Source organism: Manacus vitellinus, unplaced genomic scaffold (genome assembly GCF_001715985.3).
Source record: "Manacus vitellinus isolate BGI_N305 unplaced genomic scaffold, ASM171598v3 scaffold_1_pilon, whole genome shotgun sequence".
Classification (NCBI taxonomy): Eukaryota; Metazoa; Chordata; class Aves; order Passeriformes; family Pipridae; genus Manacus; species Manacus vitellinus.
The window spans coordinates 26,381,013-26,406,441 of record NW_021939396.1 but is presented as its reverse complement, the minus strand read 5'-3'; the positions used below and the strand labels follow the sequence as shown (position 1 = coordinate 26,406,441).

At 39.0% G+C, this 25,429-nt stretch overlaps 1 protein-coding gene and 1 long non-coding RNA gene across 3 annotated transcripts; one reads left to right on the top strand and one right to left on the bottom strand.

Moving 5' to 3' along the window:
* The first annotated feature begins 1,038 nt into the window (after positions 1 to 1,038).
* LRRCC1 (leucine rich repeat and coiled-coil centrosomal protein 1) lies at positions 1,039 to 20,905 on the top strand. Of its 2 annotated transcripts, XM_008929744.3 has the most exons (19): positions 1,039 to 1,110; positions 1,192 to 1,397; positions 1,781 to 1,846; positions 2,560 to 2,727; positions 4,454 to 4,623; positions 4,724 to 4,933; positions 5,762 to 5,964; positions 6,722 to 6,908; positions 7,239 to 7,387; positions 8,498 to 8,702; positions 11,023 to 11,162; positions 12,159 to 12,360; positions 13,343 to 13,528; positions 14,736 to 14,910; positions 15,628 to 15,791; positions 16,664 to 16,872; positions 17,058 to 17,195; positions 19,884 to 20,019; positions 20,607 to 20,905. In XM_008929744.3, the coding sequence occupies exons 1-19, from the start codon at positions 1,040 to 1,042 to the stop codon at positions 20,727 to 20,729; spliced, it is 3,108 nt and encodes a 1,035-aa protein (XP_008927992.2). In that variant the 5' UTR covers position 1,039; the 3' UTR covers positions 20,730 to 20,905. The 2 variants fall into 2 exon arrangements, 1 of the variants encoding a protein (XP_008927992.2); XR_001921461.2 differs by lacking the exon at positions 16,664 to 16,872 and having other exon boundaries at positions 20,607 to 20,623.
* On the bottom strand, positions 4,368 to 24,929 carry LOC108640783. The gene is made up of 4 exons (XR_001921478.1): positions 24,748 to 24,929; positions 15,540 to 15,677; positions 14,973 to 15,127; positions 4,368 to 4,533 (listed from the first exon to the last, which is right to left on the bottom strand). It is a non-coding gene; the product is annotated as an uncharacterized LOC108640783 (long non-coding RNA).
* Positions 24,930 to 25,429: the final 500 nt, after the last annotated feature.

Sequence of the window (25,429 nt, the reverse complement as noted above, 5' to 3'; positions counted from 1 at the left end):
AGCAGCTGAGGTCACTTGGTCTGTTCAGCCTGTAGGAGATGGAGGGGAAACCTCATTGCAGCCTTCATCTCATTGCAACTTCCTTGTAAGGGGAAGCAGAGAGACAGACACTGATCCCTTCTCTCTGATGACCAGTGACAGGACCCAAGGGAATAGCATGAAGCTGTGTCAGATGTTTAGAGTGGATATTAGGAAAAGGTTTTTCACCCAGAGGGTGGTTGGGTACTGGAACGGGCTCCCCAGGAAAGTGGTCTCAGCATCAAGCCTGACAGAGTTCAAGAAGTGTTTGGACAATACTCTCGGGAACATGGTGTGACTCCTGGGGATGATCCTCTGCAGGGCTAAGAGCTGGACTTGATGGTCCTTGTGGGTCCCTTCCAAATCAGGATATTTTGTGCTTCTGTGATTCTGCTGAACTCTTAATACTGTGTGAGCTCTAAAAAACTCCAAAGCTCCCAAACATCCCCCGAGAAGAATTCAAAGCAGTCCGGTCTATAAACCCTGTCCCGTCGAGGGGCGATCCCGGGCGGCAGGCAGCGGGCGGCAGGCAGCGGCGGCAGCAGGCGGCCGGCAGGCAGCGGCGGCAAGCAGCGTGCGGCAGGCAGCGGCGGCAGGAAGCGGCGGCAGGAAGCGGCGCAGGAAGCGTGAAGCGGCGGCAGGCAGCGCGGCAGGAAGCGCGGCAGAAGCGGCGGCAGGAAAGCGGCGGCAGGAAGCGGAAGCGGGCGCAGGAAAGCGGCGGCAGGAAGCGCGGCAGGATAGCGGAAGCGGCGGCAGGCCGCGGCCAGGGGGTCCATGCCCACGCTGCCCCGCGCCGGCCGGCCGCGGGCCTGCTCCCGCGCTTGCGCGGGCTCCGGGGGCGCGCCCCCCGCTGGCTGCGGCCGCGCCTCCCGCGGCGGGAGTGGGAGAGCGGCGGTGCCTGACGCGCTTGTGTCCCGGCCGTAAGGCGGGAGCGTCGGCCGTGGGAGGCGAGGGAGGTCTGACGCGAGGGAGCGGGTCTGCGAGCGGGACCCGGCGGAATGGCAAGGGGAGCCGCGGCGGGATGGCAGGGGAGCCCGGCGGGATGGCAGGGGTTCCCGGCGAGCTCAGCCTCATGGATAGGGGCCTTAAGAGGTGAGTGAGGAACGGGCCGGAGGGTGAGGGGCGGCCCGGGAGCGGAGCTGCCCGGCTGACTGAGGCCCCTCTCCTCCGCAGCCTGCTGGATGTGTCCCTGAGCTCGGACCTGCACACGCTCAACGCCCACTGCAACCGCATCGCCAGGATCGAAGGGCTCGGCCACCTCCGGAACCTGCAGCATTTGGATCTGTCCTCGAACCAGATCCGCCGGATCGAGGGGCTCAGCTCCCTGGCGAACCTGCGCACCCTGAGCTTATCCTGTAACCTGATAACCAAAGTGGAGGGTCGGCAATGTTTACTTCTGTCCATTTAGAAACTCACGAAAGTTTTCTAAGATTTGTCTTGAAGGTTGCTTCTGGAATGTTTGCATATAATGAAGGTTATGCAAAGTTAGCATGGGCTACTAACGATATTATAATGTGAATTTTAAAATGTCTATATAAAATGTGGTAAGCTGTATCATAACAAAATGCCTTAATTAGAAGGAAAACCTGATTTTTATTATTATAGTTTAATATAGTCGTAATATAATCATAGTAATAATAATTATGTGATTTCATAATTCGTAGTTATGATCTTTTAAGGCTCACTTTGCAAGCTTGGCGTTTGAAAACAGAGCATTCTTCTGCACATCTTATGGTTTCTATGTTTTTCTCATTTTACTTAGGACTGGAAAAACTCTTTAATTTAACTGTGCTGAACTTGTCATATAATCGCATACATGATCTCTCTGGTAAGTGTCTTTGCCAAGTGCAGTGCAGTACAAACCATTTATCTCACTTAAATTTTGAAGAACTTGACCAAGTGTATTTTGAGAAGTTTCTAGTACTTAAAGTGCTAATTCACCGAATAATTATATTAAGAGTGGCAATTGCTGCTCCTCTCAGGTTTCAAGTTTCTAACACTACAGATTGTTCTAAACTGGAATTTATTCTCCTGTGTTGGGCAAGGCCAAGCTTGTTCAGAAAGTAGCACAGTAAACATTTCAGACTTATTTCCAAAAATGCAACTTATGGAAGTTCTCATCTGTGTCTGTTTGTTAAAATGGTCAGTTGTTGCTTGTGAGATTTTATGCTACAGAATCAAGAGAATTTGTAATACAAAATTAAAAAGAACATTGGTAACAATTTTGTTAATGAACTGAGTTATAGAATGAAACTTCAAGGAAAATGTTTATTTTTACAGACTTTTTAACAGCCAGAAACTAATGTGTTTCTTTACAGTTAGCTCTCATAACTAGCTTAAGTGTTGTACTATGTGGTAGAGTACCACAGCTAATTAACATGTATAGGCAAGGATATGGAACAAGTGTTCTTCTGTCATTTCCAGTTATGATATATTATTTACTGAATATTTTTCAACAAGCTGCCATTTGTTCTGAACCCTGCAGTCTAGGACTGCAGCACAAAACATTTTTTTTGTGTTTTTTTTTTCTCAAATTTCCAGGATTTCGATCCCTTCACGGAACCAGATATAAGATTAGCCACATTGAGCTTCACAGCAACTGTGTAAGCAACATTATTCACTTACTTCAGTGCACAAAGGGGCTGCACTGTTTGACGAACCTCACACTGGAAAAAAACGGAAAAGCCAATCCAGTTTGTCACAAAGCAGGTATGGATCTCATGTTAGGTGGATACTCTGTGCTCATTAGGCAAGTCATTTCCTTTAAGCTGTAAGCCATGTTCTGAAGCTTGCAAATTCATTCATAAGCTGGCCAGCCTGTGAAATCTAAATTCTGTCAAAAGTAATTCATTTTCCATGAAAAAAAATCTTTCCCCCCCCCACCCCGTGTATTCTTAACATGAGGCTCAGCATTTTCACTTGTGAATCCAGAGGAGTGCCACGAAGATTAGAGGGATGGAGCACCTCTCCTGTGAGGAAAGGCTGAGAGAATAGGGATTGTTCAGCCTGAAAAAGAGAAGGATTTGAGGTGACCTAATTGTGGCCTTCAAGTACCTGAAGGGAGACAAGAAGAAAGATGGAGAGAGACTCTTTTCCATGTACTGACAGGACAAGGGGGAATGGCTTCAAAGTGAAAGAGAGTAGGTTTAGATTAGATATTAAGAAGAAATTATTTACTGTGAAAGTGATGAGACATTGGAACACGTTGCTCAGAGAAGTTGTGGATGCCTCATCCCTGGAAGTGTTCAAGGCCAGGTTGGATGGGCTTGGAGCAACCTGGTTTAGTAGAAGGTGTCCCTGCCCATGGCAGGGGGTTGGATAACTAGGTGATCTTTAAGGTCCCTTCCAACCCAAACCATTCTATGATTCTATGATATTATTTTAGGTTAAGGTTAGCATTTGTATCAAAATAGTAGGCAGGGGTTTCACATAGTAGGCAGCATGGAGACAAGTTGGAGATTGCATGTGGATATATCGCTTTCAGTTGGGTTGCTTAGAGCTTCTGCTTTGGGGGTAGGTTTTTCCTGCCATTTAAATGTTACACTCTGTTTTCAAACAAGTTAAATTGTAGCTCCTGTTGTGGTGTCGGGGGTTTTTTGTTTTCTTTCTTTGTGTATATTAGAGGGGAAAATCTATAGAAGGGAAAATATGTAGAAGCAGAGGATGGATACTTCTGGGAGAGCTCAAATATAATTTCATTACAAAGAGTAGAACAGTATGAATAATGCAATAATACAAAATATCAGCTACATAATGAGCATATAACTGATACAGGTGTAATATATGTACAGTTAGAAAGAAACCTCAAAGGTAATTGAGGAAAGCCAAATTAGGTTTTAAGTAATATTTTCAAAAGCAAATGTTTTACAAATGCATTCAGGCACTACGGAAACAGTAACAGTTAAAGTTATCTGGATAACTCAGAAGATTCCAGTAGTTTTCTTCAGCAAGTATTTATGTGACACTAACTTTAAAAACTGCACTGCTCAGAAGCCCAAATTCCATTAATTTAAAGAAAGTTAACTTCAATGCTTTACAGTTTTATAATGCCTTATTTCATTCACTGACAAAGAAGTTATCTAAGCTGTTTCAGAACTGGCCTTTCCATTACATTTGTCTGTCCTTCCATTTGATACAACTGTTTTTGTGCAGTTGTCTGATATTAAAAGGTTGTCTGTGCAACTGCAGTGTGCTGATGATGGTTGGGAAATCCCAGTGTAGGCCAGGACCAGGCAGACAGCTTCCAAGTTCATTTAGTTTTGTAATGTTATCTGTTGAATGCCATGGATGGGGAAAGATGAGACAATTGTAGATAACTCGCTACTTTTTTTCTTGTATTAAAAATGCAGTGAATCATTTAAGATGACAGGGTAGCTGAAATACACTAGACATCTTGGGAGATTGATTTCAATTTACATGTGGTCTTTTCCTCAAGGTTATAGAGAAACTGTTCTTCAGTCGTTGCCCCAGCTAACAGCTCTAGATGGAAGAGGTATTTCTGGTGAACCAGTGGACCTGGAAGAAAAAAACTGTTCAGATTTGCAGTTCTTAGAAGACGTTTTGGGCTCTTTGGTTTCATCTGGGTGCCCCTCACCCAGAGATCAGGTGCCATAGTTTGTGTGTACTGATTTTAATAATGATATGCTTAATTTTTATATTGCATGCCGCTCATTAATGCTGCAAGGGTTGTCTTTCCTTCTGATAGAACATTGTTGCCTTACCGCTGGCGACACCTCATATCGACCAGGCATTGGCTCATTTTCGTCAGCGTACAAGAATACCAGTACAAGGTGCCACCAGCTCCTCCACAGAGCTTGTCTCATCTTCAGAACCAGAGAAGACTGAACTTGATAAAATACACAGTGAGATGAGGATTAAAAGAATAGAAGATCTGATTTCACAGATACTGCAAAAGGTGATTTTTTTTTCTGTGATCACACAGGAAGTTTTGTTTGTAAAATCAGGTGTACATTTCTGATAATGCAAAAGTTTTCTGGAACAGACTGGAGCATTTCTACTGGTGTTTATGAGCTTACGATGCTAAGGTGTTCTTAATCATTTTGAGAAGCTGGGAATAAAATAAAAACAAATCTTTAAAACTGAAGATTGCACTTCGAATCCTGACAGCTTTCATACTGAATAAAAAACCATAGTGCATGGGACTAGCAGAGCTATGTGATCATGTTATGTTAGAAAATTCTTGTCTGGTTTTTTTACCCTGAAGCCATCAATATAGTAACTGAACCAAAGTAAAACATGAAATGCACCAAAACACCTGGATTATACAGTTGGTGAAAATTAATTTTACCAATAAGTCAACTTGATTTGTTTGTCAGGTAACATAGTTTGTTTTGTTAATATGTTTTGTTAGCATAGGTAACATACAGGTTTGTCAGGTTTAACAGTTGGTGGTGTTTGCAAGGCTTTTTTGGTTTTAAGTGCTGTATTTGTTTTACATTTTGCACCAACCTCTTAGACCTAAGGATTTTACCAAACTTCAGGAATTTCAAAAAGATATACCTATATATTCTCAAGCATGTTGGGTTTATTTTATCTTTAAAACAATGAAATATTTTAGGAAGGAGGGAAGGGATTGTAAAAGTAAAAAATTGGAAGCAATTATTTACTTTCCTATCAAAATTATTTTGTGTGAAGTTTTTTAAGAATAGCACCTGAATAAGTGTTAGAAATTAGCCAATTAGAAATGGTAAAATTTATAGATAAAATTTTGATCTCTTCCTAGGTATCTGATAGCTCAAGACAGGAAGCTCCTCCAAGTTGTCTCAAAGCTAAGAGAGACACAGATCCAACTTCTGAGAGTGAAAATGAGAGTGGGAAAGAGAACAACAGAAAGGTCACGAAAAGAAGCAAGATCCCTCCTCACAGGAGAACTACCTTATCTCCTAAGTGTCATGCGAGTCATCTTAAGAACAAAGTAACCAACAGGTATCCTGATGTTTGCCATATAAAGCCAAAATGAATTAAGCTGAATATTGTCACAATGAACATAGTACTTGAAACATTTTTCTGAAAGTGGTAGGTTGGGTCAATTAGCTCTGTTAATGATACCTTGAAAATGAGTAGCTTCTGAGGCTTCTTTCTGCCACTTCTCTATATGAGCAGTTTCTGCCTTTAAGTGAGAACAAAATTGAACTGAAGATTCCAAAACAAACACTTTCAGAATTCTGACAGCTTATACTTCCATCTTTGTTTTAAATTGTGGTGACAGAAAAATTCTCCACAGACAGAACTGAGTCATTAAAAAATAAAAATAAAAGATTCATGCTGTCTGAACAATGATCAATAATTTAACTGTCCATATTTTGTGATGAAGCTGAGGATGCCATAGTGATTTGTTTGATTTATCAGGAGTGATGAGTAGAAGATGATACAAATTGGAATATTTTAGCATAGTTAGCCACTGCAGCTCTACAGCTACTCTGCTTCTCCAGAATTGTTTGATATCTGTGTGATCATAAGATGTCTTTCAGATACATATAACTAGTTTATGCTATCTTTTCGCAGCTGACTATTTGAATTTAGCTGTTTCTGCTATGGTCTCCTTGCAAATTATTTTCTGTGTGCTTTTGAACTGTATTATTCAAATGTTGCAGAGAACTGTAAAATTTCATCCTGTAAAAGTGTCTGAATCCCTTGTTACTGTTTAAACTCTTAAATATACCTTGATGTCCTGCAAATATAGGGAAGAGAAGAAGAGTTCCTCAAAGTGTTCATACTCCAGTCAGAGAGACTCTCATCTTAATTCATCATCAGATAATCAAGACTTGAAAGTAGTAGGAAGAAAAGCTGAAATACTGACTGGTAGACAGAGCAATATAGAAAAACTAGAAGAAAGTCATTCAAATCCCACAGAGGAATCAACATACCAAGTAGGTTTTGCATCATTTCATATTAAGTATGAGTATGTCTTCACCTGAAGCCAAGCATGTCTCCTGGTCAAACTAAAAGTGGAGGTGACAAAAAAAATTGCATGTAGGTAGTATCAAAAGTAGTGTTGTTCTTGTAGTGTCAACTGGGAGAGGCTTTATTTTGTTTCACTTTTATGGGAGTTTTTGGCCTGGTCGCTTGCCCTTTGCTCTGTCACTCATGAATTCCAGAAAGACAAAAAGTCTTATTCTACACTTATAAATATTATTTGTCATTTTTGGCTATGCTTGAACGTCTACTAGTAATTTGATGCTTACCACATTCTTGCGAAGGTGCTGATTCAAGAACTGGATCAGGAGAAAGAAAGGAGGTGGAAAGCAGAGCAAGCAGAGAAGAAATTATTAGAGCATGTCAGAGAGCTACAGAAGCATTCAAAAGAAGAAAAGAATATTCAGAGTATGGCTGTATACACTACAGACAGGTAGGGAAACAGTGCTGTAATATAAGAGTTTTGTTTTGGGTTTTGTAATTAATGAAAATTCAATTTGTAGCCTTAAGAAATGAGAACAGCTTTAAACAATATACTTGGAAAATAACACAGTAGTGTTATTCACAGTAGTGCTAGAATTTCTCTCAGTTTTACCTAATGAAATTCCTTTCTGTAGCTTTCTTCCTGTTCTAATCTTAGAACAATATCAGTGTGTTGCTTACCTCCATTTCCAGCCATTACTTTCCAACTGTATCATAACGGTACATTCAGTTCAAGCTCTAGTAGCTGCCTCATATCATGCTTTCACCTTCTGTTTCCCAGTCTCTCTTTCCACCTATACCTACAGCATTCCTTGTGTTTTTCCTGCTCAGTGCACTGGAACAAAGGTGTTTCTGGCCGGCCAGAGTTGGCCTGTAGGCAATATGTTGTGCAGGGCAGGCCTAGCAGCACATCTTTGGATAGTTGTCATCATTGGTTGTCATCATTCTTGTATAAGTTCTGAGCAGCAGCTTTTTTTCAAAAGGTCTCTCTTCTAACAAAGCATTGTTTGTCATCAGATATTTTTGGAGTTGTCAAAGACGCATTTTCTTTTTTGTAAGGAAGAAACAAGTCAGGTGCTTCCATGAGTGACTGTGATTATTTCCCTTTTTTCCTGTTTGTTTTAAGTTCACTTCCCACCTTTAATTGTATTAGAAGCTTATGTTCCTTTTCTGTTGAGATAGATCTTATATAAAAATTGTTAAAATATTTAAGGATGTTTCAGCACTTAGTGAAGGTAATTATTAAATTACAAATTGATGCTATATGTTCAACCTGTGTGTAAGCAAAATGATACTGGAATATCATTTCCTAAGAATCTATCTGTGAGGTTCTCTCCAGCTCAGGCTTTTTAAAATGAAGCTCTACATAGTAATGTTACACATGACTTCAGTAATAGTTTACATCTTTTTGAAGTTTTACATGACAGTGCTGGAAGTAGTAAAACTCAGTAAAGAACAAGATATGGTGTTACAACAGTTACTAATGTTTTTTCTCAATGTACTTGGCATCAAGCTAAAGACTAAAATGTTTGTAATACAACTTTATGGCATTTATTTTCAGGCTAAAGGAATTGATATTGAAAGAGAGAGATGACAAAGCAAGACTGCAAGCAGATGTCCAACAGCTGAAAGGTGAAACTGAAAGACTTACTAATGAGTTAAATCAGGCAAGAAATAAAGAAGCAGAACATCAGAAGGCCATGCAAGCTTTAGAAGAAACACTATCCAAGCTGGAGACACAGAGATTGCAGCAACGAGCAATAGAGGTAAATATTTTTCATGAGTAAATAACACAATGGCAATGGGGTGGCTGCTATAGTCCTAGATACAAAGAAACACTAGATTTTACAAGCTTTAAGTCTGAGTTTTCCACAATAATAGTAGTAATAACAGGTATCAATTTTAATTGTCAATTAATGTATTTTATAAATGGAAGTATGTCATGTGATGTGGCCTTAAGATAAAGGAGAACAAGTCCTATGTACTTAAAGAGTTGATATTTTCTAATAATATACAGTAACAAAACCAAGTTTTCTAAAAAATCGGTAAAGATCTTACTAGTCCGATGGAAACTTGGTGATTCTGTTTGTTTTGCTGATCTAAAGAATTAGATGCTTTTAATTGCAACCAGAACAAAACAGTAATTGCTGAGAACTTACTTTAAAGATTCTGGTTGTTTTGAGTGGGTTTTTTTTTGTTTTGTTGTTCGGGATTTTTGGTGAATATTTTTACAGCTGGAGAAGATAATGATGCTTTTGTTGTTGGAGGCACTTTTTTCAGTATACAAATGCATAAGATCAAGTTGCTGGACCAGATACTGCCACTATTTCTGTCTAAAAAGTCAATGGCTGAATTTTCAGTGTCCTCCAATATCTACACCTTTTGTTTATATTCCTATATTAGCCTGTTCCCGTGTCACTGAACTTACAGAAATTGAATCCTAACATATGCATCCTGAAAAGTCTCTCAACTTACAGTGCAGTGCTGTAGGGGGTGGTGTTAGTCAGATACCCTGAAAGGAATGAGACTCAGGGCACTCCTGCAAGTGCCATTCAAGTCACCCTCTAATTTAGGCTGCTGTTTGGGCATCTGAGTGGCTCTTCCATTTTCTTCCTTACCTGTCGGTACCCTGGAGCTATTACAGATCTAGAAGTGACCTTCAGTTTAGATCAGGTATCTGCCTATCACCTTGAAAAGTACTAAATTTAGTGATTTAGAGAACAAGAAAGAGGGGTTTGGGGGGTGGGGAGTTTTTTTCTATCCTATAAGAATGGAAATACTTTATTGATATATGAAGGGTTTATTCCTTTAATGAGTTTGTAGAAATATGTCATCTCCTTGGATAGTAATAGCATTGTTTTTAATTACAAAACTTTCTTAGGGGGAAGTCTTTGTTCCTGTCTTTAATATCCTGGAGAAAATACTCTTTAATAATTAGGTTTCAAAGAATAATCATGATGCTTTAGAAACTAAATTCGCTTTTTTAGTGTTCAGATTTAATATGCCTTTGGCCTATTTTATCGACTCCAAGAATAAGAAATTCTATAATATTTAATAGAGCTTTCTCATAGTACACATTGGCAGTTAGCTTCAGTGGTAAATTACACTTGCTCCAGGCAGTCACTATTTAAGGCCTTCAGTCAGCATTACTAGATGACTTCTTGAAGGGATTCAAGATAAGTCTACTATGCATCTAAATGCCTATTTTCTGCCTATTTTCTGGCAGTCTTTAAATTTGCATCTGCTCTTGCTTGACAGTTTTAAAGTGATTCAGTTTAGGTGAGAATTGCTTCTCTGCATCCACAAAACAAGAATACAGTGGGATGTGTCTAAATATTACTCAGGAAAAGGCTTGACATGTAGAACATGAGAACTTAGCCTTCTGAAGTGTCCTGATTTTGAATTACCACTTCATGAGTAATTCAGGACCTTTTTTATAACTTTTCTTTTTCATATTCTTTTTTCCCTCCTTATTGAATCAGGAAAGAGAGCTTTGTATATAAAAGGCTTAAGCTTATGAAATGTAATTACTCAGAAAAGCTTGGATCAAATGGAAAAAGTGGAGTATGCCATCTGGAGTTTACAGATTCTCCATTTTTTGTAAAATCATTAGGAAGCAGCTCTGTTCAGCAACTCTAAACTGTACAAATCAAAAAGTGGTTTATATAAGTGGAGTGCTAAAAAAAAAAGGTTTATGTTGAATACATCTAAAAATGTTTTGTTGGAAACTAATACAAGTATTACAATATGAGAGTTTATAATTGAGGAAATCATTCTGCCAATGCATTTCTTCCACTTCTGCAGGACACTTTCAAGTTCTTTATAAATTAGGTAAATGCCTTTGTTTCTTCATGAAGATTGCTTTTTTTGTTTTGTAGTAAGTTAAGCTAAGACTTAAACATTTGTCTTAAATTTCTTCAAGTGAAACAAAATGTATTAAGAAAAAAACAAAATAAAAACATAACCAATAAGAAACAAACAACAAAACTTATAAAGCACCTCTTCCTTTGTATTCCAGGATAAGACATGAAGACTAGATTACAGTTTTAAAAAAATCTTGTTCTTGTCTTTATGAATTCCACACAGATGAAACAAGTGCAAGAGGCAGAGCTTAAAGCATCAGCAAATGAAAGAGAAGTACAGTTACTTCGAATATCCTTCCGACAGCAGAAGGAGAAGGTAAAACAACTACATGAACTTCTCATATTAAGAGAGCAAGAGCAAAGGTATTGGGTCATCTGTTTTCTTTTCACAAGTTAATAGAGATGCTACTGTTGTAAATATACTGTGTTTAAATGTGTTCTAAAGTATGGATGTGTTTTAGTTTGGATTTGTTTTGTGGTTTGGTTTTTTTTTTTTTTTAAGTAATGTGAGAGCTGGTCGTTGTAAAAATGTAAATGTCTTCCCACACATTTTCTTGCTTGTTTAAGAATACCTTCATATCTCATAGATTCCTGACTCATAAGTTCATGTAAGCAACTTCCATTTGATAGGTTCTTGTCTTATTATATGGTTGAACTCTTTATTTGAAATACTTGATCTGTAATCCAGGAAAAATCAGATAAAAATAAAATTGTATCTGAATTACTGTCTGAGGAGTTAGATATACTACAATAACACAAAGTATTCAAAAAAAAATAAGTCAGCTTCTGCAGTATCCTGCTTGTGGGTGTGAGTTACTTCTGGCTGATTTCCTCTTCCAAAATTTCCCTGTGGTACAGTAATATGTGAGAAAGGGTACTAATAAAATAAGCTGGTTAAATTTGCTTAATTTTACATGGGTCCCCATTGCTGCTGCTTTTTGGGTTCTGAGTCTTGAGTGAGAAGCAACAGTTGTTGGTTGGGTGAGGGTGAAGAGAATGACTGCAAAAGAGGGTGTCTGGCTACTCAGGGCTTTTCTCTGATTCCAGTGTCACTTCCAGATGTTTGACAGCAAAGCTAATAAATGCTAACTAAAAGCAAAAGAGCAATTTAGTAATTTCTACAAAAGTTTGAATTAAAGAATAAGGATATTTCTTTGGGTGTTTTAACACTAGTCAACAGAATTTTCCTCATGGCAGTGTCATTGTCATAGAAGACTGAAATCTGTCTGTGAGACTAAGGAATTTATCCCATTTATTATGGAATTCATTATTCTTGTTCAGTAATACCAAGGAAGTGAATTGAAACGGCATTGTGAGATACTGCAGTTTATGTCTCAAGTGTATGTTTGGTAACTTCAGGAAAGAACTTGAAACCCGAGTTGCTTTAAATGGACCTGAATTTCAAGATGCTTTGTCAAAAGAAGTGGCTAAAGAGGAGCAGAGGCATGAACAGTGTGTTAAAGAATTTCAGGAGAAAATTAACATGTCCTACCAGAAGTACAGAGAGTTAGAAGATGAATTTCGTTTAGCTCTAACTGTTGAAGCAAAAAGGTTTAAAGAGGTAAGACTGAGAGAACATTTAATCTCACATTAGGTGGGGTTGTAGTTCTCTTAAGTGTGTTGGGTTTTGGCACATATTTTGGGGGTGTTTCGGTTATTGGTGTTTTGTTGGGTTGGGGTTTTTTTTGATCCTTATGGTCAAGCATTCATGCAAAAATACTGATAGTAGGCTTTGAAATATTAATGATTAGAGCATCAACAGCGAATGCCAAGTCAGCACTCAAAAAACGTAGCATTTTTGTTCATACGTACAAGTTAATCAAAAGAAAGGAGAATAAAACACTTCTGTCTGGTGTTATTAATTTCTTTTAAAGTATGTCAACATTCTCTTAGAATATATTCAATTATAGTAAAAATGCATGTGTTTTGATAAGGTTATAGTTACATATATACTAGTGTATTTAATAATGAAGTACTTTATTTAACTTTTCAAAATTGAATTTTGGTATGCCTTTTTTAACTCAGAATTCAGAACTTGTTTACTAAACTCCTTAGAGAACTTATTTCTTTGGCTAGTATTTAGATTATTTTATATTTTACCCTTCAAATCTTTCTGCTGGGGAAAAAAAAAGATTGAATTTACTTTAACTCCTTCTTTCAAGATTTTAATGTCAATCTTAACAATGAAATTAAATCAAGGCATTGTTTTCAGTTCCCAAGCTCTGCTTCCCATCCACTCATGTGGTTTTTGTATTGTTTTTTGAGGGGGGGGTTGATTGATTGGTTGGTTTGGCTTGGGTTTTTTGTTTGTGTTTGGTTTGTTTTGTTGGGTTTTTTACAAATATGGAGCTGGGCAGAACCAGTTTCAAGTTGAAGTATTACCAACAAACCAGTAAAAAACCAGTTTCAGATATTCACTAATTTGATATACAGTTGATAAATTTCTATTTTTTTCACTTGGAATTTAAATGTCACTTGTGTTTATGTATATACACTTTTTCCAAATGTTAGCATTTTTCAAGTCTTGTCTTACAAAACTTTAGGTAAAAGAGGGTTTTGAAAATCTTTCTGCTGATCTAGTTAAACATAAGCGAGCCCTCTTTGAGTCTGAACAAAGGGAAAAAGATATGGCAAGTCTGATCCAAGACCTGACAAGTATGGTAGAAGAACAGAAAGCAAAGATTGCAGAATTAACAAAATCAAATGAAGAAGCTACAGCAAACCTAAAGGTACTTGTTTCAAAACACTTCAACTACATATATATTTTTTTTCATATTTCATCCATAAAAGTTAATGATTCCATAAAAGGTTGACTGACTGAAAGACACATTTTCTGTCGCTTTAAAACCTAGTACTCCACATCAGCCATTATTCTTGCATCTTCAACTTCTATTTCTCAACAAATCCTGCTCCCTATATGGAAGAGGACTAGTCGTGTTTTCAAACGTGCACTCCTTGCCTTGGGAGCATTGGCAGTTTGTATATAATCGGATGGTCAGTCAAAACTACAAAACCTACATTAGTAACCCTGACTCCTTGTAAATTCAAAGGAATGGAATATGCTTCTGCATTGGTCACTGTACATGCAGTAAAAATTAAATTGAACAGATAATCCAGTGTAGTTATTAGCATCTTAATATCTCCTAGTTGCATAACATTAGCAGTATTATTCATTATCTACTAATTGTCAAATTTTAATGTTAAATACTGTGGGCACAGTTGCTTTGTGGTAATGTATTCTAGTACTATTCAACCAGCCATAAATAATTTTTAAAAATCTCAGGAACATGACTTTTAAATGGATGTATGATTCAGTCCATGTACGTATCCAGTCCCCCTTTGTGCCAAAACTTGGGTGCAGTACAACTGCTGCACAGTTGTTTCTAGTCTCCTCCCTCCATGTTGCTTGTTGGGGTGTCCAAACATTGTGTTGGTATACAGAATAGGATTCTGCCAGTCAGTGATGCTGCTAAGAACAAGATTGAAAAATACCTATATTAAATAGCTGTAATCTGTAAAACAAAATGTAGACTGCATAATTGAAGATAAGTATCATTGGAAGTGAAAATTCATCCCAGTTCTGTCTGTTTCCTTATGATTTGGTTTTTAATATCTTTAGTTTCTCTTTCTTTTTTTTACCTGTGAATTTGTGATTCTAAATAGGTTTTTATAATGGCATTGATAATTTAGGGTAGTTATCTAGAAATCAGCTTTACAGTTTTCTGGGATTAAAGTATCTCTACTTGAAGCAAATTTGAGTTTCATAACTGGAAAGAAATGCATATAGAACCCTGAATGCAAGCAGAATATTTCTCAGTTAATTTGCTGTATATAAGTATTACTTTCCTAACCAGGAAATCAATTAGTATTGATTTGAAATTTTGAATACTTGTTTTAAAGGATCTTATTGTCTTTTTCCAATGTTCATTCATACAGCGTCGAACTCGAGAACTTGAAACTGTGACTGAGGAGGACAAACAGAAGGCCATTCAAGTTGAACTTCTAAAAAAGGAAAATGGAAAACTTACTTCTCAGCTGACAGCCCAGGAATCTGTGATTGATGGGTTAAAAATGGAAAGAAAAATATGGGGACAGGAGCTGGCACAACAGGGTAAAATAGTTTTGGGGGGATTTTTTCTTTTGCAGAAAAAATGGTGGTGCTCAGTGTCTTACCTCTCAAATAAACACTCCAGTAGAGTGGTAATCATGACAAGGTTTCTGGCTCTTATCTAGTTGTAGAGTTGGTGTGCAAAAACAGATGTTCTGTGGCACATGGGATCTGTAACAGCAGTTGTGGGAGTTGGTTGCGAATACAGCTTATCTATTTCCTGAAAATATCAAAATACCACAGTGTTATACAAAGAGCTTTTAAATATGAAACTAGGAGAACAAAGATTTGTAAACAGAGTTATATAATGCTACTTTTCTATCAGATAAGTCTAATGTGAAAATTTCAGTATGTATCTTAAAAAAGTATAAAATACTGAAGGGGGGAAGAAAAACTTGGGCATTTTTCATTTTTCTCTATTCATGTGACTCAGCACCACCTTGTGGGCTCTTGAGATTGGCTAGATCTGTAAGAACTACTGCTGACTTTTTTCAGAGAAGTTTTCAAAGGATAAAACAGAGACCTTCAGTTCTACACTTGCTACCTAAGTGTTACCTACCTACAGATTAAATCTCTACAGTGTTTCCAATGGACAAAATAGTCAATGGTTTGGTTTGTAAGGTGGTTCTTACCTTCACCTCCACCCCATTTCCCAACATTCTACATCTTGAAGTCATCTGTAAAATGAGCACTGTAGTATGAATATCCTGTTTCATCTAGGAGCTCATCTTGCTCAAGATCGGGGAAAACTGGAAGCTAAAATTGAAGTTCTGACAAATGAGATTGAGATGTTAAAAAAGCAAAAGGAACAGGACAGTGATACCATAAGAATTAAAAACAAAATACTGGATGATCAGACAGAAACAATTAGGAGATTGAAAGAAGTAAGTGCCACATCTGACAATTTTTGTACTTTACTTTCACTGCAAGTCTTAATTTTAGCAATTGTAAAGGCTGTAATGAAAGCTGGTCCTGCAGTCCTTGTTTACCAACTCACAAATCACAATCAGGCTGTCAGTGGCAATTCATTTCACTGAGAGCAGAAGAGAGGTTTTTTTTTAAATTCATGTTCATGTACAGAAGTGGTACTTTGAATCTCTCATTGAACCATATTTATGTACAGACTTTATTCTCTTTGCCTTGCTTCAAATTATTCTTGAAAATGATTTTGAGAGAGGTGAAACCCAGATAGTATAATTCTTCCTGAAAAAGGAAAAACAATTTTAAATGTTTGCTTCATGTTTATTTTACAACAGGTAAATGTTTTTTTCTTTATTCTGTTCTTTTAAATCAATATTTTGGCAGCAGAGGTACTATGTTTTGTTCTATTAATTCCATTCATTCATTAAGAGACTTAAAACTTTAGCTTATTAATCAAAATTTATAGCATGTTATGTCAGTCACAGTTAGATGCATTACTCGTTACAGATTGTGAACTCAGGGACTGTGTAGAATAGATTGTTCAAAAGAATAAGTTGTTTATTCAACTGTAGAATAAGAGTTCAAAATAACTTTTTTCTTAACTTGCTTTCAACTTCAGATTTGTTTTGGTGGTTTTTTTTTTTTACTCTGACTTTTTTCAGAAGAAGATTGATCAACTGGCTATCACCTTACTGAGTGTTTTTCATACATTCAGAAGAGTAAACTTTCACATGTCCTTCTCTGCTTTATTCTACCGTAGACTAAACAAATACTCTTAAATTGTAACAATAAATTTAAGAGTGTTTATGTGTACTAAAATATTTATCTTCTAAAGGGTTTACAAGAAAAAGATAAACAAATCAGAAAACAGCATGAAGAAAATCGTGAAGCTCAGAAATTGTTTGAAGTAGAGTTGGATGAAAAAGCTGCTGAATGTGAAAAGCTAATGGAAAAATTAGAAAGGCAGAATGAAAGAAAAGAGGAATTAAAGCAACTGCTAGAAGAAAAAGAAGTAGAACTTGATGACATTAGGCATGCACACAGGTGATACAGACAAGTCAATAATTCTTTGGGATCATTGTATGCAACACTGCTCTGAAGTTATTCTATGTTCAGAGAGTATTTGCTTGCTATTAAAACCCACAGAAATGAGGAAAAATGGAAGTTTTTTCTGCCCTCCTAAGAAGTGGTATTTATAGTCGTTGTAAATACGTGCATTTTATTTTCAGCGCATTGAAAAAGAGGTGGCAGGGTAAAGGAGAGCTCTTAAGCCAGCTGGAGGTGCAGGTTAAACAAATGAAGGAAAACTTTGATATCAAAGAGAAGAAGCTGATTGAAGAGAGAAATAAAAGTCTTCAAACTCAAAGGTGAATACCTTAATAGTTAATCTTGTGACTACTCAGTTACTGTAGAGTTTCACTGTTAATAAGTATACAAAAAGGTTTGATTATATGGCAAAAGAATGCATAATAAGTACTTGTGAGCCCAGTTACAAACTCTGTGTGCCTAGAAGGAATTCTCACTATACAGATGATGTACTTTGTGGAACTGGCATTCACTTACAGCATTCGTCATTTAAACTTATTAGTTCTGTTTCCATTTTCTTTGATAATGACTGGAGCCTACACTCGTTCCTCCCTACTATACCCATTCCATCCCAATGCTTTTGATTTACCTTGTGAGTAAACTCCATGTCACTTACATAACAGAGACTCTTCTACAGCGATCACACATGCTGGCTGGAGCTGTACAGTGAAGATGTTTGTGCGTGTGAGGCACAGTCTGTATCAGAGTTTCTTTGAGCATGAGCCTGCCAACACTCTAGCTCATGACCAGGATGCATGGAACAAATTGATTGCAAATCAGAGATCAAGCCAAGCAATGGTGGCTGGTGTACAAGGGAGGCCACGGTGCTTTCACTAATTTCTGTGCAGGATAAAGTAAAAATACGTCATTCGCTGTGTACGAAATGGAGGACAGATCCTCAATACTTACCACAACAATATTAATAAATCATAGAATTATTTAGGATGGAAAAGATGTTTAAGATCCATCAAATCCAATCATTAACCCAGCACTGTAAAGTCCACTACTGAACCATCTCCCTAACTGCCACATTTACAACTCTTTCAAATTCCTCCAGGGATGGTGAAATCAGCTACTTCCCTGGACAGTCTGTTCCAATGCTTGACAACCTTTTCAGTAAAAAAATTTTTCCCAATTCCAATCTAAACCTCCCCTGGCACAACATGAGGCCATTTTCTCTCATCCTGTCACTTGTTACCCTCCTTTAGGTAGTTGTAGAGAACATTGAGGTTCCCCTCAGGCCTCCCCTTCTCTAGGCTAAACAACCCCAGCTCAGCTGCTTCTCATGAAACTTCTGCTCCATACCCTTCACCCGCTCTGTTGCCCTTCTCTGGACATGCTCCAGCACCTCAATGTCTTTCTTGAAGTGACCTCACCAGTGCTGAGTTCAGCGGCACAATCACTGTCCCGGTCCTGCTGGCCACACTATTTTTGATACAGGCCAGGATGCTGTTGGCCTTCTTGGCCACCTGGGCACCCTCCTGGCTTGTGTTCAGCCACTGTTGACCAGCACTCCCAGGTCCTTTTCTGATGGGCAGCTTTCCAGCCACTCTGCCCCAGTCCTGTAGTGCTTCCTGGGGTTGTTGTGTCCCAAGTGCAGGATCTGGCACTTGGCATTGTTTAACCTCATACTGTTTGCCTCAGCCATCAATCCAACCTGTACCGATCCCTCTGAAGAGCCTTTCTGCCCTCCATCAGATCAACATTCCTGCCTAACTTACTGGCTGTTAATCAGTATTCCAGTCCATGTCAAACGGACTGTTTCTAAGTTACCTGTCATTCTCTTTGCGTACAAGTAGCAACAGATTTTTAATTTATTTTCTTGTTCCTCATGTATGGTCAATTTTTTTGGATCAATAGTTAAATATGAGATGATGCAGAAACAAGTACTCATAACCCAAAAAATTATTTCATATGCTTCTGGTATTATGGAGAAGTGTGCTAGACTGCTGCCTGTGATAAGCTTAGATTCGCAGTATGATTTTTTTCTTTATTCTTTGGCTTCCTTCTCATGTTTTTCTTCCTTCCTCCCAACTATTCTTGAGAAAATACCAGCTAGTTAATAAGACTACATATTTATTATATTTATCTAGCAGCAATAACCATGTTACCAAAGGAATAGCTATGACTAAGGTTTTTTTGCTTTACATTTTAAGTTAAACACTGACTCATTATACATTAGTTGCTATTTTAAGGAAGGTTATCTGATTAATAAATGAAAGGAAATAGCTTGATGGTCAAGTTTGATTAAAAACCAAACAAAAACAAACGACAAACAAATAAACAAAAAAAACCCAGCCAAAACCAACCTCCTCAAATAATCAATAATTGTTTTGGAATAATGGTTTTGGAATTGTTAGACAATCAATAGTGGAACTGAGCTTTTTTTCCAAATAATTCTGGATTGTTTCAAACGTTTGTTGTAAATTAATTGTATAGTTCCAAATAATTCTGGATTGTTTCAAACATTTGTTGTAAATTAATTGTATAGTAGAAAAATTTGCCTTGCTTTTTGTTCCTACATATTTTAGAGTTATCCCCTAAAATTTGCTTGAGTCAAGAAAATGCTTCACTACTGTGAAGCAGACACTTTTCTGTTGCTGTCAGAGAGGGTCAAACGCCATTTACAGGATCACGCAGTTCAGTCATTCACTTCTTGGGAAGCAAAAGCATAAAAGTAGATATTTGAAAACATGTGAAGTTCTTATCTATATTGACAGTAGCAAGCCCGAATCTTCATAGTCCTTGCTAGTGATTAAATGCTTCTACTAAGAGGAATGCCAGAAGCCCTGAACACAGTGCATAAAACCAGAACATGTACTTGAGAAAACAGGACATCTTCTAATGCTGATATTGATAGAAGTGTCTTTGTGCCTATGTTATTAAAACCTTATCAAAGGCAGAACTGGACAAAGCAAAATACTTCAGTTGTTTGCAGGAGCATGATCTCTTTTTTTAATCATTTTTAGGATTGCTGTGGAAAAGCTTCATGAAATGGATAATGCTTTTAGAAAAAAACTTGAGTCAATGTTGGCAGCACATCAGGAAGAACTACTGCAGCTGGCAAATGAAAAGGAAAAACAAATTGAAGCAGCAAATGAAAAGGTAATTTTAATACTAAATGCATATGTTTATTGTATTTGCATTTTTATTCTACAGCCACTACAACAGTGGTGGTTGGAAGTCTGTTTGTATCTATCCATCTGATCTCTGAATGGAAACAGCCCTGGTTTGGTACTCAATCTTTGCACAGCAAGAAAATCTCTAGAACTAGTATTCCAGCAAAGTAAAGCTCCATGCTTTGTAGCTGTTACGAATATAACACTTCCTTATCTATACAAGCAAGAGTAATGATGATTAAGCCAGATAATCCTTTTAACTCACCTGTGCCAATGTTAACAGTTACTGTTCCTGTCGTATACTGCATTCTTCCTTGGCATGACAACTGGTGCTTTTTCTCCATAATAAGTTTTCTGTTTTTCATGCATTCTTGCTATCTCCTAGGAGGTTAATATTTTTTTTAAAGCAAAATTCTGCTACTGCATCCAACGTCAAGAGTAGTGCGTTGCATATTTAAACATAAGCACATAACTCTTGCATTGCTTATAAGTGTTAAAAATTGCCAAGATTTTATGGGTTTAGGTTTATTAAGAAAAGCAAAAATTTTATTTGATCTCTGTGTGCTCTTTCAGGTTTACTCTGTTGAAGAAGAAATGCGGGAGCTTCTGCGGGAAATGGCAAACAATAAAAAAGCCATGGAAAATAAAATACAACTACTTGCCCGTGCACTGAATGATATTCAACAAGATCTTTGAAGATTATTAATATTTACTCTAAAAACATGTATTACACAAGTTTAAGCAATTTCATACACTACAATGCACTTTTCCTTGTTTTCTAGAGAATTGTCTTTGTTGTTTATTTTGGTGGTTCAGGGATCAGACATAAATGTTTTTATGTCATATTCATAATAAATAGTTATTTCTAACCTTTGGTTATCTTTAATTGATTACAAAATGGATCAAAACAGGTATAGGTGAAAAGCATCATATGAAATTAGGAATTTGCATGTTTAATAAGAGAAAAGAAAGTTGGAAAGTTCTAAGCCAAGAGCTTGAAGCTTTGCTTCACTGGGGTAAAGAATCTTGTAATGAGAGATCCAAGAATGTTGAATCATAGAATGGCTTGGGTTGGAAAGGACCTTCAAGATCATCTAGTTCCAACCCCCCTGCCATGAACAGGGAACCTCCTGCTAGATCACGTTGCTTAGAGCTTCATCCAGCCTGGCCTGGAACACTTCCAGGGATGGGGCATCCACAGTTTCTCTGGGCAACCTGTTCCAGTGCCTCACCACCCTCACAGGAAGGAATTTTTTTCTAAAACTACTCTCAGTTTAAAACCATTCCCCTTTTTCCTGTCACTACACGAGAAATAGACTCTCTCCATCTTTCTTGTATCTGTGAAGTTTAATCTGCCACTGTTGAAGAATGCATGACTACTGCAACTTAGAGTGGCTCTCTTGGCAGCGTAGTTTGGTTTTCTCTACAGCAATAGGCTTCCCACCATGCTTTTGAAAAATAGGAGATAATGACCTAACAGCTTCTTATGGAAGCAAATCATAAGCCTTATGTTAATATATTGTTGTACTTCTTTCATGATGGAGGCTTAACCATCACCACTGTACTTAGGCATTTACTTCATTTGTTTGTTCTCAGAAGATCCTAAACTGTTACTGAACTACACTGTACTCAGAAGCGTTTCATGATGCACTAGTAAATAAAACAGTGAGTAGTAAAATCGGGTACTTTTTGGCAGACCAGGTGGAGCTGTTCCCACCTTGCACCTCACAGTAGTTGAAGTGCTGTTGCTCCAACGATAGAAGCTACTAAGCCGATTTAATCAGCTCGTTCAGAACCCGAGCATTCAAGCAGTGCCACTGCATCTGTATGTGCCTTTTTGTGCCCAGCAGTCCTGTAAAAGTACTTAGTGCTAGTAAAAGGCCCTGGCCTTTAGCTATGAGGCCCACTGGACTTGTTATCAACGTGTTAATGAAAGCTTGTTGTGTGAACTGGAGCTTGATACCAGCTGCCTCTTGTTATGAGGTCCAGCTTAAGTGTGGGATGTAACAAAGGCCTTGAAAACACAGGCACAAGTTGAAAAAGTAGAGGCCATGGCAGCAAAAACAACTTTCTGATGGTCAGTGACTGGTCTTTCACAAAGCACAACCTTGAGAGCTGGGAACAGACTACTTTTGTTTTTAGAATGGAAGCAGCAGCAAAGCAAAATAAAAGGCAGCCCAACACCTGAATGAGGTGCCTGCAACAGCCTGGGAAAACAACCCCCACTCCACAGGTTGAAGGTGGAGGGCTGGAAATTGTATAGAGATTATAAAAGGGTAAAATTCCAAACTGGGGGGGGGGGGGGGGGTGACGGGACATAACACACAGAGAAAACAGGCACCTGCTTCAGCTCTGGCTCCTTGCATCTGGAGTTCTCACACCTGACCCATGAGAACACCATGAACAAGCCATCAGCACTGAAGGGGAGGTGTCTGCACTGTGGTAGTCCCAGCTCAGGTAGAATAGAGCTGTTAAGGATTGTTCACTTGGAATCTGTGCTATTGGTTGATGATATGTAAAAATTAATACATAGTGGCAATGGTTAGCAAGGTGTAGGAACCAACTCTAATTAACCAATTGTGTTAATGAATGTTAGTCCAGTAAATATTGCTGTGAACTTTAAAATTAGCCTAATTTATTCTTCTAGCAGAATCCTTTATCTGCTAGGTGATCTCTTGATTCCCTGATACCAATATATCAGTTATCTAAAGGCAGAAGAAAATTATTCTTGTGCTCTACACACTCCTTCAGAAACTGCAGTATGTGAGGAAATACTCACTTGGAAAACTGGCCTATAGTATTTTCATGGGTATCACTGGTGCAGAAAAGTTGCACCACTTGAGAGTGCATTGTCATGTTTATCTAGTATTTCCTTGAGCATTTCTTTTTTCTTTGCTTATTATTTGACCAAGCTACACTTTGGGCGAAGTAATTGAGTAACTGGAATGCACCATGAAGTTGAAAGAACTTACTCTTACCCTAATTCAGTGTACTAGTATCTCCTCTGAGTTTTTACTCCAAAATATTTGTTCTGAAACTTTTCTGATTTCATCAGAGGGAGTTGTTACAATTTTTAGTATAAATTCTTTCTATTCCTTGCTCTTAGCTCAGAAATCTCATACTGCAGTACTTGAGTACATGCACGTGTTAGTACTGCTTGGAATGTTTGTTTTTCTTGTGGCTAACTGGCATCATTTCCCTCTTTATGCTTACATGGCTCCCTTAGAGCTTTTTAATAAGCATTTAAATGATTTCTAGCTTTGAAAGGTTAAAACAATAAAAATGTGGTGCAGGTGAAAGCTGTGCCAAATTTACCAATTCGTGAGGATGAATTTTAATCTGACATTACTGTAAGGTAAAAATTAATAAATAGATAAAAATATAAACAAATTGGAAACTCTGACCTCATCAGATGCAAGGCATGCTCTCATGCATTAATCGTGACAACTTAAAATCAGTTCTGCTCTGTTAAGAACTGGCTGGAGGGACGGGCCCAGAGAGTGGTGGTGAACGGTGCTGCATCCAGTTGGCAGCCAGTCACTAGTGGTGTCCCCCAGGGATCAGTGTTGGGCCCAGTTCTGTTTAATATCTTTACTGATGATCTGGATGAGGGGATCAAGTGTACCATTAGCAAATTTGCAGATGACACCAAGTTGGGGGGGAGTGTTGATCAGCTGGAAGGCAGGAGGGCTCTGCAGAGGGACCTGGACAAGCTGGAGAGATGGTCTTGTTGAACATCATCCCGTTGGAATCAGACCAAGTGCTGGGTCTTGCACTTTGGCCACAACAACCTCATGCAGGACTACAGGCTGGGCACAGAGTGGCTGGAGAGCAGCCAGGCAGAAAGGGACCTGGGAGTTTGGATTGACAGGAAGCTGAACATGAGCCAGCAGTGTGCCCAGGTGGCCAAGAAGGCCAGTGGTATCCTGGCCCGTGTCAGGAACAATGTGGCCAGCAGGTCCATGGAAGTGATTCTTCCCCTGAACTCAGCACTGGTGAGGCCACACCTGGAGTACTGTGTCCAGTTCTGGGCCTCTCAGTTCAGAAAGGATATTGAGGTGCTGGAGAAAGTCCAGAGAAGAGCAACGAGGCTGGTGAAAGGACTGGAGCACAAGTCCTATATATTAGGCTGAGGGAACTGGGGTGTTTAACCTGGAGAAGAGGAGCTCAGGGGAGACCTCATCACTCTCTACAAGTACCTGAAAGGAGGTTGTAGCCAGGTGGGGGTTGGTCTCTTTTCCTAGGCAACCAGCAGTAGGACAAGAGGGCATGGTCTTAAGCTGTGCCAGAAGAGGTTTAGGTTGAATATTAGGAAAAAAATTTTTACAGAGCAATCAGACATTGGACTGGGCTGCCCAGGGAGGTGGTGGTCCCTGGAGGTTTTTAAGATGAGATTGGATGTGGCACTTAGTGCCATGGTCTAGTAACCACGGTGGTGTTGGATCAAAGGTTGATGATCTCGGAGGTCTTTTCCAACTTGATGATCTCGGAGGTCTTTTCGAACTCGGCTGATTCTATGATTTTATGATTCCATCATTAGATTTTGTTTTCATTTCCTGACAAGGTAATGGATCTGTTTTAATCAATATTGAGTATGTAATCTGTTAGGAAATTCCTGTTACTTGGTACCAGGGGCACTGTGATTCCAGGTCCAGAGAGCATGTGTAACTGCTTGCTCCTATACATACCCATACTGCCCTGGACATGCTGTTACCTGTGCAGGTACAGGTCCTGTGTGACACAGCACCCCCGGTGTGATGTGCTCCACTGCCTCCTGTGATGGTACCTAAGGGTCTTCTCCCGGCAGTATTTCTTCCTTCAAGTGCATCCCTTGAATTCTTATGCAGTGTGGACTTTCACAGCTTCTCTAGTTTTATCTACTTTTTTTACTGAGGGAAAGAGGTGTACCTGCAGGAAGGTTAAGGCCGAGTGTATTTAGACACGAGTGCAAGGGACTGACTAAGCATCCGAAATTCCCTGTGCCTCTCGCCAGACCATCAGCGCGTCCTGTGCCTTGATCTCGGGAGATGTGAGAACACAGTTTACAATTAACCTAAGCGCTGCTATATCCAATGCAAGCGGTGAGATGAGTGACACGGAGCTGTCGTGCCGGGGACAGGCAGGCGCATCTGGCACTCGGGCCGGTCGCCGAGTCCCCGTCCCGTCCTGAGGCGGACTCCGGGCCTGCGCCACCCGTCCTGGGGGAGCCTGAGCGAAACTCGGCCCAGGCCGTGGCAGCTCAGTGCGCTCTCTGTCTGCGGGGCCCGGCCCGGCCCGGCCCCTGTTCCCCGGCCGCAGCGGGCCCGTCCCTCGCCCCCCGCGGCCCAACACGCCGCTTGTCCCGGCAACGGCGGCCGGCGTCACTTTCTTGCGGTGCCGCCCCTCCTCCGCCGCCG